General features: G+C 36.6%; 1 protein-coding gene across 1 annotated transcript; it reads left to right on the top strand.

The window, feature by feature from the left end:
• The first annotated feature begins 6,439 nt into the window (after positions 1-6,439).
• LOC110877623 (patatin-like protein 2) lies at positions 6,440-12,033 on the top strand. Its single transcript, XM_022125780.2, has 7 exons — positions 6,440-7,592; positions 8,288-8,472; positions 9,011-9,185; positions 9,822-9,980; positions 10,468-10,773; positions 11,436-11,608; positions 11,705-12,033. The coding sequence occupies exons 1-7, from the start codon at positions 7,470-7,472 to the stop codon at positions 11,778-11,780; spliced, it is 1,197 nt and encodes a 398-aa protein (XP_021981472.1). The 5' UTR covers positions 6,440-7,469; the 3' UTR covers positions 11,781-12,033.
• The last annotated feature ends 4,981 nt before the right edge of the window (positions 12,034-17,014 follow it).

The following is a 17,014-nucleotide window of genomic DNA, read 5'->3' as shown; positions in this document are numbered from 1 at the left end:
CAAAATTTTTGTACACACTAAAATATTTTTATTTTAGTGTTTGGGACGCGAAAACGCCATTCGTCACGCATTTTGGATCGTACACACGTCCGTTTGAGTTTCGTCGTAATTTAACGAACAACGCGACCGTACGACCAACGACCAAACGAGCCGACATCCGAGAGTTTTCCATGCATATTCTGAGTCTCTAAACTTTATTGACCTTGTAGAGCCTTGAAAATGGCTTAACGGGTGTCAAAAGTGCCAAAAATGGACTCAAATGCATGCAGGGACCTAAACTGTCATTTTTCAAACTTTTGCTGATCTGGGGACCTCAGGCGGGGCGCGTAAACCTACCCCTGTACCTTACGCGGGCCGTGTAAAGTCCCCAGCGACCAGAAAGTTGATTTCAGCATTCTGTTTGATCTCCAAGGGCTGTTTATGCCAATTTTTGGAATGTTAAGCAAGTTTAAGTGATCACCAAGCCTACTAATCAGCTCCTAACACATGGATGGCCATGATTTAATGCTTGTTGGCCACACAAAACTTGGCATAATCTTGTAGCTTTGCTATAACTATAAATAGCCAAGCTCTCTTCCATTCTCCTTGCTCATTCCTCATTCTTCTCCTCTCATATCTGCTTTGGAGCTCTCTCAACTGAGTTTGGGACTTGTCTTCTTTGTAGAAAAGATAGCAAGGACTTGGGTGAGCACTCTTTCATTCTTTTATTTGCTTTCTAGTTTAATTAGTCAAACAAGTGTTTGACTTTCAGTTTGACCAGTCTTTGGTCAACGCAAAGTTCGGTTGAACTTTGCAACGTGATTGTAATCACGTTGGTTATAATCCTTAGTGATTATACCCGATGATTACCGCGTTAACTAGGTGTAGTGTCGAGTCAAAGTTTCGGTCAAAATGCGTTTTAGCACGCATTTTGCAACGGAACTACTTTAGGGTATCAAAACACTTTGTTTTGATACTAAATCAGTAGGTTAAACATGTCTTGACATGTTTAACTCGTCACTAATAGTTTAGTACTTCTTTAGGGTCGTAAGGTAAGCGGTCTAAACAACCGCTTAGACTTTCGAACCCGACCCGTTTGGTCGATCTTTGGGATCCAACCAAGCTTAGTAGTGATCATAGTTGCACAGGGAATAACCTCAGAGGTTATACCTTATGATCACATAGGATTGGTTAGTCATATGCTAGTTAGCTTGTATGCCCATAGGAAATGACCAAAATACCCTTTTGAAGCATAAATCCGTATTTTGACTATGTGAACATATTTTTGACATGTAAACTGATTTAGTAACATGTTTAGGGATAATTGGGCATGTAAGACTTGGCATAGCACATAGTTAAGCATCCGAACCTAGTTTTACGCTAACGATGCCTTATAGTAGCTTATGTTACCATAATGTGTCGAAACGGGTCAAAAGAACTTAGGTAAACTTTCCAATCAGAATGTAGGGCCTATTAAATCATACCATATGAGTTCAATTACTCATTTGATTTATAGAACCTCATTCTATCCTATCTCCCGATTTAGGAGCCGATTATTAACATAGTTACCTATACTAGGTGCCGTTTGATTCTGTGATACTTGGAGCTTAAAATTGGTCTTATTCTCAAGACTAATTAGCAATCCCAAGTGAGTACATAGTTCCCCTCTTTTACCGTTTTCAAATACTTTGGGGTGATACACATGCACATACGTGTTACTTTTGTGCATTTCATGCTTTTATGACATAAACATGCTAGTTTCACCTAGTACGCTTATAGTACATGCTTTCAATTAAGTTTTGCTATGTATGTTAAGCATGCTAGCACATTGATTTATTACACATTTGTTTCATATGTTTACTTAGCATATGTACACATTGTTTTACATGATATTTCTGCTATGTATGTTTACTGAGCATGCTAGCACATCGTTTTACATGAACATTTCTACTAGGCATGTTTACTTAGCATTCCTAGTATATGGTTTTCACATGCTACATTGGTTATGACATTTGGTGTGTTTAATCGAGACAATAATGCATTCATTAACATTGATCACGCCGCTCGGACTTATGTAATGGTACCATAGGAATTGACAACTCCCGTTTCCGACTTCCTAGGTTTGTTTGGAAGTTGGGAATGACAGAATCCGACTACATAATTTAGATAAACCTTTAATTCGTTTAAGGGTTTGTCGCCACAGTCGCAAGGCTTGAATGTATGCAATTAACATCCCTGCATAAATGTTTGTAATCATAAAGCATTGTTTTTCTGCAAAGCATAACATTTGATTTAAACTTAGGTTTATTCAAAAACCTTGTTTTGTACATTTTACTATGGGGTTGAGTAATTACTTGTTATTCACCATACATGACATTTGTTTCACATTGACATCATTACATAGTTTAAGTAGATGATTTCCTACTTGTTATGCATTTCATTGGTTATACATGATACATGATACACATGACATTATACATGGTTTATACATAAACATTTTGACATTTAACATGACATTTTGGTTGGTTATTGATAAGTGACTTATGTAACGGGGCTATGTGTTATATGATAAAAGCATGGTGGATACGCCGCTGGTACTTCCTATATATAAGTGCTTTTATCATATCACACATTGTTGCGTTATCTAAATCACTTGGGACAAGACATGAAACATTTTATACAAGAACATGACATTGTTGTACAAAGTACACATTTTATCCAAATTCACTTTCACTTGGTTATTCATTTAACCATGCATTGTCCTTTCATTATCATTTGATTTTCATATTGATTTTTACATGGTTTTACAAAAGAAAACATTTTACAAGGTTCATGACTACATTTTATTAAACACTTCTTCAAATACAAGTCATGAATCTGCATAAACAAAACCTATGTATCTCACAGGCATTTTTATGCTGACGTACCTATTTTTACATGTGTTTTCAGGTGCTAATGCATGATGGTGTTTGTGCTTCACTTAGGCGGACTCGGACCTTAGTGACTTAAAAGACAGGTAATTATGTTATTTTAGTTTGAACTTAAAGACAATGTAAACTCTTTATTCAATAATACATAACTTAAATTGCCATGGTTGTTGAAACAATAATTCTGTCGCAATTCACTCCCCGGCGTTTCCACCGCGGTTTTCGTTGTTTTGACGCGGCCGGGGTGTGACAGTAGCTTACGGTGGCTACCGTAAGGTACGGTAGTGCCCAACCATTTTGTTGAGTTTAGCATATTTTAGTTAATCGAATCCGTTTCCGAGCGTAGTTTTCGATTATGCTAATTCCTAAGAACCCTATTACTAATATTTATTAATATTTTCAGCTTTTAGGATGATGCTAGCAAGTGGATGATGATCAAGCCAATGCTACCGAACCGAACACAATCAAGATCTTGTCCCGCAACTTTTGATATTACTTGTAGTTAGTAGAAACTTATGTAATCGAAGGAATACTATGGTATCCTAATTTTGTTTTGAAACGTTTGTTAAACTAGTAATTATTAAGCTAAATGTCAATGTAAATATTTTGTCTTAACGTTATAAAGAATAGTTCTACTAAGTTGGTAAAACTTATATTTTAAGAACGAGTGTTACAAATGTCAAGTGGGGTACACCTTCAAGGTTTTGTACGCTGATTTAACAATCAGAGACAACCCGTGGGTTAAGTCTAGTGCGAACAACCAAGGCGTTTTTAGTCAGTATTAAACAAACTTACTGTTCGGCTTCTAAGTCCAACTTTGAAGACCAAAACAAAAAAGCTTTATGAGTTTTAGCACATAATATGAAAGTAATCAACAACTGTTTTCAACCAAAGTCGCTCATTTGAAGATGAAAACAAAAATAAAATATGTTTTAAAACACAAACTGGGTGAAATAAAATTGGTTTGAATCACAAACAGAACGGTTTTGAATACACAAACGGTGTTTTAAAATTTGTTTTAAGATTGTAGGAACCGTTCGTGTATAAATAAAATAAAAAATTTATTAAACGATTACAATACATAAATTAAAGACAGCAGGAGATTACAGAACTATTATAACTGAAATAAACAAAATACAGGAACAAAAGATGAAACAGAAATGAAAAGTGGATGAGGGTTATGTCTAACACAGGGCCTTTAAAACAAATTCCCAGTCTCCCAAGAGAACTCGTTTTGTTTCCCAGGATACAATAGCAGGAGCAGTAGTATTGCCGGAGCTGGCTCGAGGACCCGAAGAATACCTTGAAAAAAAAGTAAGAAAACGATCAGAAATCTGCAGAGGGAAGTTTGCATAAGTTGTTGATGTTGCTGGTGTCATTCTGCAGTAGATGTGATGCTGTATTTATACAGCATATGAGATGAAACAGAAAAAACCTAATTAAATGAGAGAATTAAATTGCATTAAACGTCTTCAATGCACTTTAATTCATCATTCAATTCTTAGTTAAAACCGTTTACTTGTCTGTTTCAAATGCTGAAGTGAAACTGCTCTGTCATTAAAGTCTGAAAGCTTCTGCCGCACGCGCTGGACAGAAAGTCTGGTGCGCGTGCGCTATTTTGGGTCACTTTCATGTGCGTGCGCATGTATGACACTCCAATGCGCGTGCGCCATATTGACTCACTTTCGTGCGCGGTCATCCAAGGCTACACCACCCATGCACACACACGCCACGTCACCAGTGAACCTATACGATCACGCCACACAGTCGCGTTGTATTGGCTCACTTTGGTGAGCTGCGCGGTAAAAAAAATACAAAGTGTAAAGTGCGCCATCAAAGCGCCACATTGCGCCCATGACCTATGCCACACGCACAAGCCGGGGTGCTCTGCACGCTTCGCGAGTACAGTAGTGTGTGCTTCCATGAAACAATAAGGGAAAGTGTTCCCACTCAAATATCTCTTTAAGTTTCATCTCTCCTCCTATGTGGGACAATGTGCCACTTTCCCATTATTTCAGCATTCAATGTTTCAAACACCAAACTTTGAGAATCGATATCTCATTCATCTTAGCTCCGTTTTAGACGTGGTTTAGATCATTACGAAGCTCTTCCAACATAGAACACAAACCCACAAATAAATATATGAAATCCCCTTCGTTTCTTATATTTATTTCTAGTCCAAAATTAGAAAAAAATAGATTTCCTATATTTATGAAAATTGATATTTTCACAAAATTTGAGTCAACAATTGATAAATGGGTTGAGCCATGCCTTGCATCGGTGGATAACTAAAGAGAAGAAAGAAAACCATCACCTTTTTTAGTCAAAAGTTTTCTACATACCATATTAAAAAGATACATGTAGTATCAATATCAGTAAACTATTTATCCATTGCGCGTCTCTATCCTACTATGATGTTAACAAATAAGAGTATTGGAAGTATCAAAGGGATCACGCCGAAGCTAAATCAAATGAGAAATAAGATCTTTTATCATTAGCTTATAACTTTGAAACACCGGTGATAAAAAAATCTTGATAATGTATATGTTATTTTGCCAAGTGCTAATCAAATCCCTTCAAAGTTAAAAGAAAAAAAAAATCTCACTATTCACTATAAATTAAACTATTTCTTTTGAAGTATAATATCAAAACTTGTTATAATTATATTGATATGCAATATTTTCAGATAACATAACTTGTTTTCTCAGGAAACAAAAATATTTTATTAAAAGAACTAATAGAACTCCGTTCCTAATAAAAAATAATTAAGTTAGGCTATGTGGTATGGTGATGACCCATCCTTGGAGGATGATTCTCCACGTAAGCGCCACGTAGATCGGGTGTGAGGATGAGACAAAAAGGATAGAGGTAAGGAAATGGAGGGTGAGCCTAAAATATATATGTATATATTGTATGTATAGGTGTGTGAGTATGTTTTGTCTTTTTGTGGGTCGGCTCAATCGTCCAAAGGTAGACGCGCAGGACGACATTGGGAGGGGGGGGGGGGGGCGAAATGGTCTAGCCGGCGGCGCTGATCCTCGACTATCCAAGGCCGAAGCCCACACCGGGCAGCCTTATATTAATAGTGTCCGGCTTTGTCTTGTTACGTACCCGTGTTATATTAGTAAAGAGACCAGTTGTACAATTAGAAAATAAATCATACTTGAGTTAAGTAAGATTGTGCATTGCAGCGGGCTTTCCCTTGTTTTTCATGATAAATTGCGTATTTTAACCGGATCATATTATCTCATGTTTTGGAAGAAAAACACCATATATCCTTGGTTGTGTATAGATAATACCACATGGGTCTGTCAATTTCAAACCTCTTGTGGGTGCTATAAAGAAAACGTTATGGAAACCTCTTGTGGGTCTGTCAACTTCATCATGCATGCCTTTAGTGGTACGTTGGGGCCGACTTCAGTGATATTTTCATCTTAATTAATATAGATAGCGTGAAGCACATAAGAACCTAGTAGCGAGCTATCAATGATTTTAGATAATGATTCCATCCAACCATATTTTGGGAGTGGTGTAGAGTGGTAAGAGAAAAGATTTAATGTTCTAGATGACACAGGTTTGATTCTTGTTCTCCTCGTTAGTTTTTGCAGCACTTGACAATGATAGGAGACTAAGTGGGGATCGCTAGTTTGATTCTTGAACTGAGCGAGTTAGTAGCCCATTTAAAGATTTTGTTTCCGTTAAATAAAGTATTATTATTTGACATGGATTTCCATACTTTATGCCGGCTACATCAATTCTTTTTAATTTCCTCATCTTCAAAAAAGCATCCAATAATGGCTTCTCTTTTTTCTTGATTTTGATGTGGGTTATATGCAACGAGATTCATGAAATAATCTTCGTAGTGATAAGTAAATGATTACTTAATTTCTAGGACAGGTGTTACATTTGAATTTTGCTTCTACTTATTTTTATCATGGTATTTTAAAAGCTATTTATTAGGATAGGTTATAATTTGATATTGTTAGTTAACATGGTATTAACGAGATTTCATGAGGTTAACGACAACGTGTTCTTGATCATCGTTAAAAAAATCATATTTCACGAAATATTAATAAATACTAAAATATTCTGTTTAGCAGAGTCAAATAGATTATTGTAGGTATCTTAGAATAAATCCGGCTTACACCTCTTCACGAAGCCTTATGTTGGAATTTGGGACCGACAACTGGACCAAATCTCCAATAAGTCTACATATAATCGACAACGTTTGTGACATGATGCGGCTCATCGAGAATTTTCCGTCCACCGTTTATAGGCCTCGTGACCCTGCTAGTAACCCGACTTATAGTATTTTTATGTCTGGGGTATTTGTCAAACTGTACAATAAGACACTTTTACATAATAAAATTTGACAAAAACTAACACAAATATGTGCCATTTTCTTATTTCATCATATATATAGTTGTTGTATGTGAAAACATAATTTCCTTACCAACCAAAGTAAATAAAGCTTCTTTTAGAAAGCGACAAAAGGTCAGAAAACTAGGCCATGAGCCTACAAATAGTGAGGCCAGCAAGTAGACTCACCAGTTGCAAAATCATATGGAGAGAACAAAGTCAATCCCAGCTTCTGGGAAACTGATAACGGTTCTTAGCATCGATGGTGGAGGAATTAGAGGTCTCATCCCAGCTACTATTCTCGACTTTCTTGAAACTCAGCTTAAGGTATAACAATCTTCTGTCACTTTATATTTCGTTTTAAAGTTTATGATTTACAATTTGTCAGTGGTGAAAGGCTAGGGGAGTAAACGAGCTGAACCGAGCTCGTTTACATTAGAGCTCGAGCTTTGTGGATAGTTTTTTAAACTCGAGTATGACTCGTTAATTATTTATTTAAATTATATACATCTTTTATTATTCTTTTGTGTATCTTAATTCATTTTTTATATATAGCATAATATATATTATTTAGTTATTTTTATTGTAACTTAACATGTGATAATTATTATACAAATATATATAATTAACATATGAAATAAAAAATTATAAAAATAAAACGCTCCTTAGTCCTTAGGCTCGTGAGCCACCTCAAGCTCGATAAGTGAAACCCAGGTTCATCCTTTTTTATTTAATAAGAGGCTTAATCTCATTTAAGCTCGGCTCTGTTCGAGCTTTTAGCAAGTCGGTCTTGAGAAGCTCACAAGTAGTTTGGCTTGGTGAAACTCATTCGCTTTATATTGTAAAAATTTTAGACCATGAAACCATAGCGAAACCAAAGTTTGGCTTCATTCTGATTTTTCTAAGATTGCTTTTGGTTTACAATGTTTGAAAACATTACTAACTGTTTAAGATTTGATTAAGCAACCATTAAAACTTATAGCGTTGAGCATCACAATATTTATTTATGATTTATTTTTCAGGAACTAGCAAATGATGAGGGTGCAAGAATAGCAGACTATTTTGATGTAATTGCTGGGACAAGCACCGGTGGTCTCATAACTGCCATGTTAACGGCTCCAGATGAAAACAAGCGACCTTTGTTTTCGGCTAAAGAAATCAAAGACTTCTACCATCGAAAGAGCCACAAGATCTTTCATCAAGATTGGTAATATACATACACACACACATTTAAAACTATTTAAATCTTTACCGAAGTTACTATTAAAACTTGATTTAAAGGGTGGATATGGAATTTAGACAAGAATTGGCTATTGTGATGACTAGCAAAAGTCGTCGCAAATAGTTTTCCGACGGAACTCTTTTGCAACGGGTATTAGCAACCTTGTATATTCTGTCGCAGTAATCTCTTATTTTGCGATAACTCGTTGGTCCTGGAGTTGCAATGAAATTTAAATTCGTTGCTATTTTACCATGGCCACATCTGTCGCAAGTCATTGACGATGAATTTTGACGGTTCCAAATTACAATTTTGTAATAGAAGAATAAAGTCGACTATAGTAAATAGATCGTGTTGAATTTCAACGATACATGGAACCCAAAATTTTATGTTATTCTTATCGACGACCCGACTTATTTTGGAGCCTAAAGTGATAAGAACCGTAATTATGAGGGTCTAAGGCGGCCGCCCATGATCTGTAAGATGAGAAATATTGACATGGTATATAATTTCTTGAAAAATTCAGGATGGTAACAAAGATAGTAAAGAACATATGTGGGCCATTGTATGATGGGAAGTACCTCCGCAGATGCATAAAGAAGAAGCTAAAAGACACCAGATTAGAACATACTTTAACTAATGTTGTCATTCCTACCTTCGACATCAAGAATCTCCAGCCAACAATCTTTTCCAGCTTTGAGGTTCTCACATTGGTTTTTTCTGATCCTAAAATGGTTCTCTTGTATTATATATATAGAAATAGAACATCAAAAATTATGTACAGGGGAAGATAAAATGAAAACCTAGGTGATTTAAGAAAACCAAGGAAACCCCATCTTCACTGTCCATTCATTTAATCAAGTATAAAAAAGTGTTTTTCTAGAATTTTAACATTCTAACAGAAAGTGTTTTCCAGAATTTTAACATTCTAACAAAAAGTGTTTTCCAGCATTTTGTTATGGACTGACACAAAAGTGTGTGTGTCTGTAAGTTCTGAAAATACTGACAATTGTAATAGTGGAGTTTCAAAAAATTTGAAAAAACTGCTATCAAAACTCATAAAATGGGTAATACGTGAAATTCATAAAAATGTAACACTGAAAAAATGTTACACATTCTCTCTCCTCACACAAAAAAATGTAAACAGATTCAGAAAAATGTAACTGTCAAAAAGTGTCACAGCGGCATGTTTTTGTCCACACATATGAGTTTCTTGACTTTCTTTAGCTAGAGCGGGATTTTCATTATATAATTCACCTGTATATAATGTGTGTGCACACACCTATATATGTAAACATTTACAAGTCCACCCATATGATATTTTCTAATTTTGGTAGGTAAAGGAAAAACCATATATGAATGCCCTACTATCAGATATATGCATCGCAACATCAGCAGCGCCAACTTATCTTCCACCGCATTACTTCAAAACCGCCGACGGGGAAAAGCAGCGTAAATTTCACCTCATCGATGGTGGCGTGGCAGCAAATAATCCGGTAACAATACATATAGATGTTGTATTTCGAAAATAGTAGTCCATTTTGCTTTACATATAAATTCCACCACTAAAAAACAGACCAACAAAAAAAAGCGTCAAATCATCTATCGTAAAAAAAAGAAAAAAAAAGCTTAAACTTTTATTGAATGTTAGTGATTCCTCATTATTATATATTTACTTTACAGAAATCATTGAATATTTTTTTACTTTTTATATTAAAAAAATAAGAAGAAAGTTTGTTGAGTTGGGTTCTATGTCCCTTGGGCTAGATGTAAGTAAGAAGGAGGTTTGTTAAGTTTTGCTTTCATCTCATCTTTCATGTATCCTACTCTACAAGTGGGATATTATAATTGTTTATTTTCAAAAATTTATTAGATATTTTTAATTTCATAAATATGTAAATATATTTTTATCAACTTTCTTTTATCAAATTCTCTTCATAAGAGTACTGAAGATGGTATTTTCATTCTCTTATCATTTAACAGACTCTGGTCGCAATGGCAGAAATTGCCAAACAACTTATTCACAAAAATCCTACCTTTGCCGAACCACAATCCCTCGACTATCATAGATATTTGGTCATATCTATAGGAACCGGTGAATGCAAACGTAAAACAAAATATTCAGCAAACAAGGCTTCAAAGTGGGGCGTATTTGGATGGTGGTTCAATGCCTGTGGCTCTACTCCCTTAGTTGATATTTTCACTCAAGCTAGTACCGACATGGTTGATTTCCATCTTTCTGTTGTCTTCAAAGGCCTTGATATCCAATCGAATTACCTACGCATCCAGGTTTGTAGAGTCGCTACACATCCAGGTTGTATATCATATAATCATATATCATATGATTATATGAAATAGTCATGTGTACAAAACTTGTTAGGAGAAACATAGAGTAGAAAGGAAGTAGATAAAATAATTAATTTGTGATAAAAAAATCATATAATCTTATATAATATACAATTTTTATTACCTTCTAATAATAAATGCATGGTTTTGATTAGAGTAAATTGCCTTTTTAGTCCCTGAGGTTTGGTCCAAATTTCCATTTTAGTCCAAATAGTTTTTTTCTCCTCTAGGTCCCTGACTTTTCCATTTTCTTGCCATTTTGATCACATTGTCTAACTCAGTCTAAAAATCTGGTTATAACCAGGGGTATTTTTGGCATAACTGTTGTGTAGTGATAACCAAGGGTAGTTTAAAACATAACTTATAAACCTCATAATAATTTAATGCCAAAAATAGCCTTGATTATAACCTGGTTTTTAGACTAAGTTAGGCAATGTGATCAAAATGGCAAGAAAAAGGAAAAGTCAGGGACCCAGAGGAGAAAAAAAACTATTTGGACTAAAATGACAATTTGGACAAAAACTCGGGGACTAAAATGGCAATTTACTCTTTTGATTACTCATAGTTATCACATTAATTATTTGTGGTTCTGGATTGAAACATAGGAGAATGCCTTAGAAAGAACATTGTCTTCACTGGACATATCTACGAAGGAAAATCTGGATTACTTGAGTGATGTTGGTAAACAGTTACTAGAAAAGCAAGTTTCAACAGTCAACTTGGAAACTGGCGATTTTGTCCCCTACAAGGATGAAACTAATGGACAAATGCTCATAGAGTATGTATTTGAATAAACCAGTATTTGATGAACTTTAATTATACGTATATTTCTAGTTGGTACATTACGGTAACTCGAATATTTTTCTTTGTGTAGATTTGCCAAGAAACTTATTAACGAGAAGTGCCTTCGTGATGGGTTACAGCCACCCTTCTCCATGGAGACAACTTGAAAAATTAGGCATTACATAAAGGATTTACAGTTTTAAGCAATGTTTATCATCTAGTGATAAACTGGTTATATGTTGCCACTATCTTACAGTGGTTATATGTTGCCACAACTTGAAAAAAATAGGCTAAGATTGCTAAATGAGACTTGACTACTCTGTGCTTTCCTAGAAATTGTATTGCATATTGGTTATATGTTACCACTATCTTAAAGAACTGTAAGATATCTTATCCCAAAAGTTGTTAAATTGTAGTTTACTGTAGTGTATTCTTTTCAGATTGGTGATTGAACCCCCCGTCCTATTAGTTTGCTGGACCGATCAGATAGTGTCCAAAAAAATTAAGAATTAATGCGTGTGTGTGTATATATAGTAACGGGATTCAAAGAAAACGGTAAAAAGTTTGAAAACGGTAAGAACAGATCTCAGGACGACACGTGTTCATGGCGTTAAATAATATACAGGGTATGATTCTCATTCCACGCTAATTTTTTAACATTACCTTATTTGTCAGCCCTTTTTTATTCCTTTTTGAACCAAAACTCCAAAATTTTCGTGTTAGCTGTTACCTCATCTCCAAGTCGACTTCTTAGTGGGATTACTCTGTGGACAGAGGTCCTATGGATGGCGCCAATGTCGAGTTCCTGAACTCCAGAATGAGGTCAACGAGGCTCGTCAACGCTATGATGGATCTCTCTTGTCAACCTACAAAACAAAAAACCGTTAGCCTCGTCACGGAGGACACCCCCCCCCCCGGGGGGATCCATGACCAAGCTACGGCGTGAGAATAAAAAAACTTGCCGGAGAAAATGGACTTTATTCCGACGAGTTACAGTCGTCGGAATATCCTTGGTGTGAATTCTAGGCTGAGAGTCTTAAATGTGATCCGGAGAATGTCCAGAGTTAATGTGGTGCCAGTGTGTATTGATTGTAACTGGAATTGAATGCTTACATTGGATGATCTTGAGCTTGTCTTATATAGCAGGGATGGCTTATCACTCCGATGAAGACCCCGATGCCATCTAACGGTATCCTGATACCTTTGGAAGTCTTAGACACGTGCCAAGTCCCTACTGGCGTGATTTCTTGAGCACTAAATGAAGGTTGCACCTCATCGTACTGATTCCGGTGATTGTATCTTTCTGGTTGTAGGCAACTAATGTCTCTGCAGAGGACAAGACCCGTTCTTTCCCGCTCTTTCTCTTGTTCCCTTTTATGAGAAGTAATAACAAATTCTGGGCCTGTTTAGAAACCCAACAAAAGAAGCCTAAGACGAGAAGCCCCAATCCAAAGGGACTCGTCGACACTATTCATGCTGAAAATGTTTGTCTCTAAACGTTATTGACCAACGATTGATGTGTTATTTTCAAAAATTTTCGGGTAATTAAAAATGAGGGCTAACAAAGTCAAGTTCTGAGAGGATTACAACTCCCAAGGCATAGGAAAGACCTTATGGCTTGAAATTTTGTAAAACTATGAGAAGATAAAGAATGATGTTAAAAGATTACGTTTTGTAAAAGAAATGTTTTCTACGAACAAAGTGTTTAAATTCTCGTCATGAAATATATATCCAACTTACAAGTTCTTTATTCAAGATAAAAAAAAAGAAATATTTTCTGCTTCGTTTTACTTAAAATATGGTACCAACCAATTGGTCGCACGATATAAAAAACGAAGTGACACTTTGTCTTTCATCTTTTGCAATGAACGTTAAGCGGTTGATCGATGTCTTGCATGTGGTGGATAACCAAATAAAAGAAACAAGAAAACCATCACAATTTTGTAGTCAAAAGTTTTCAAGATACCATATTAAAAAAGGTATATGTATTATCTATATCCGTAAACTATTATTCCATTACATGTCTCTGTCTTATTATCAGGGATTCAGGGGCGGATCTACCTTGAAGAGACCGGGTTGCAGGGAACCCAGCCGATTTCGAATTATTAGTAAAAACCTATATAGAAAATATAATGTAAACTGATAAATAAATTATAAACGGAACCCTTAACACAAAATTTGAAGTGTTAAATTGGTTCTGTGCTCTTTTTCTAATCGTTAAACTAAATTGAAGTTCGATTTCCATCCTGTGCAATTTCTCCTTTAACCTTTTAATTAGAACTGTTTTTAAAATTCAAAATCCATATCTAATAATAATCCTATGTCTGCACTTAGCAGATCCATATAATAATCTAGCAAGCACTAGCACTCCAATGGTAGGTGTGTTGTGTTTTAGGTGTTTGGTCTTGGGTTCCAGGTTGCATGGTGACAAAATTTTAGAAATAATAGTTTTTCAACGGTTTAACATTACACAACGTGCGTGTTAGGTTTTACCTTTTCTTTCCACTGAGACATGCTTATTTCTTTCCATTTTTTTTTATTTTGTTAAAAATCGGTCTTTTCCTCGCCGCGGAGCGCCCTACTAGTTAGGGTTAAAGTAAAAACAACCCACCTCTAACCTCTTCCATCGTTTATTCCTTCGCATCGCTCCGTGTTCCAAAACAAAAAAAAGGCCGACCCGAACTGTCAAACCGACTTGAAATTGTGGTTTATGTTCGGTCCTATGACATAGGAGCATTTAAAAAAGTGAACCCATTGGAAAAAATTTTTTGCATCCGTCACTTCTTATTGTTATGTTAACAATCAGAAGCAGAAGCATTTGAAGTATCAAACATATCACAATGAAGCTAAACCGAATTAGACACGATATCTTTTATCATTAATATTATAGCTTTCCAACACAATAGGTACATGTTATTTTGCCAATTGCTAATCAAATTCTTGGAAGTTGAAAGAAATAAATCTCGCTATAATATATTTTTTAAAAGAATATTATTACTTGTAATATGGGATAATATACATATTTTCAACTAAACAAAATCATAGAAAAGAGTATTCTCAGTGGGTACGAAACATTATAAAAACAATCTTGGAAGCACTGGCGAGATAATGGCGAAGATTGAGATTTCTTATGAGTAGTCGAAAACGTATATACCTAAAAAAATTATAAAACCGGGGGTCGAAAACGTATATACCTAAAAAATTTTATCCGAAAACTACATACCGGATACTATTGAGTAAAAAGTCCGGGAGTTGCCCCCCCCCCCCCCCCCCACATCTCTCTATGTTGCGGCCCTGCTTGTGGATAGATCTTGATGGCTTATAGTTCATGATCAATCTATGGACTTCATCATGCATGCCTTTAGTTGTACGTTGGGGTCGACTTCAAAGATATTTTCATCCTACTAGACCGTTCGTAGTGGGTGGTATTTTTTCAAAAAAAAAAGCAGTCAAATACACCCCAACACGCTATGGCCCCACCCCCTTGGGTGTTTTTGGGCGTGATTTTCGAAAAAAAGTTCTCCAGCGTGATTTAAAACAATCCAAAATTGCACAATGTTTGAGAATTGACCGTTTTCAAACGGTAAAATTCATTTAATAATTTAATTTAATTTTTTTAAATTCCCATTTAAATCTATAAATACCTGAAGGGGTATGGTCACAGATCTTGCGTCAGCACGACCGCGAGTGACCATTACCCTTATCAAAAACCCCCACAAGCAAGAACTTATCTGTGTCCGTGCGGGCATGCGCGAACACAGAGGTCGAATCCAATCTGTCAAATGATGGGAAAATAAAGATAGGCATAAGCGATGCGGCCTGGCACCGCATCCTATGAATATCTCCTTACCTGGTGTATGAAAATGGGTGTGCACATAGTGATACCGCATCCTGTGAACGTTTTCATCAATACAAGGGATCTGGACAACAGCAACAGTCACCACAAGTGGCGATGCGGCCTGGCACCGCATCACGCAAACTTAGCCAGAGTAAGAACACGGAAACAACAGTAGTTACCGCTGAGACTGACACCACAGAGCAAGTGGCACCACTGGCAGTCGCTTGTCAGTCCATACGTAAGCAACACACTGACACCGCAGTAGGACGTGGCTTCATCTCCACAGCCGACAAGCCTGACACACCTGCATAAGGGCGGCGCGTCGTCAGTCTGTCAACTCAACCACCCTCCTTCACTCCTCGGCTATAAATACCAACCCCAAACCAGGTTTGAGGTATCTCTTCATAACTCTCTCACTACTACTACTATCACACTTTGCTTCCCAAGCAAATTACTGATTCTTACGCCGAAGAGTGGTAACAAGGAGCACCCCCACCCCATCCTCCTTGTTACGAGTCACGGCTTGTTTCCTTGTGCAGGAGATCAACCAGCGGACGATCTAGCCAGCGATCCTCGGAAAGAAGGGATTAACCCTACTTGACGAGACCAGTGAATTAACCTCCTTTGGTTAACCACTGTTTCATCAATACCCCACTTTTCATCCAACTTTGTATAAAAAATCCCACTTTCTATCAAACCTTCTCTCTACTTCTTCCAACTTTTATAAACTTATTTTCCATGCATCCATTCCGACCCCCGTTTGGTGTTCTGTCAAGACCCGGGAACCCAAATACCACCCAACCGCAACAAAAGTTTAACTTTCATGACATGGACCTGAATGTGTTTTCGTATGTGGCTTACTTGAGCAGCTCTACTCCTTTCATGCCACCCACTTACGGCTTTGCCCAACCGAGCGCTTCGCAACCATCCCAAGAACAAGCCAAACCCGAGGTGGATACCGTGCTGGAGACACAACCCGAACCCGATCGCGAGACGTCCAAACGCGGTAGAAGGTCACATAAAAAAGGACACGAACCAACCTCGTCGTAAGCATACTTACGTTGTTTGGATGAAGGATAAGGAATACACGTTGGTTCGGGCGTGGGTCAATGTTTTGGAGGACCCCGATGTGGGTAAGTGTTATTTTTTTACTTATTTTTTTTCTACACGTTGAATTTTTTTTTAACGTATCACTTATTTTTTTTTTACTTTTTGTAGCAAACTTTCAAACCGGTCCATAATTTTGAGACAGGATTCGTGAGCTTTTTTATAGTACGTGGAGAAAAGGTGAACATCGTGACAAAGATTCCATTTCTAGCAAATGGACCGATATCAACAACAAGTGTCACGCCTTCCAAGAAGTTTATCAACGAAACTACGATAACCTGCCGAGCGGAGGAGGTGACGTCGATGTTTTAACGAGGGCTATGGATGAGTACGAGAAAACAAGAGGCGTTTTCACGTACTATAGATGTTGGGAGCTTCTAACAAAAAGTCCAAAGTGGGCTAGCGTACCGACCATGACGTCTAGTAGTAGACGTAAAGCTAAACAGTCGAAAACGT

Source organism: Helianthus annuus, chromosome 9 (assembly GCF_002127325.2).
Source record: "Helianthus annuus cultivar XRQ/B chromosome 9, HanXRQr2.0-SUNRISE, whole genome shotgun sequence".
Lineage (NCBI taxonomy): Eukaryota > Viridiplantae > Streptophyta > Magnoliopsida > Asterales > Asteraceae > Helianthus > Helianthus annuus.
The sequence above is the reverse complement of the archived record's forward strand: the minus strand, read 5'-3'. Positions and strand labels throughout refer to the sequence as shown.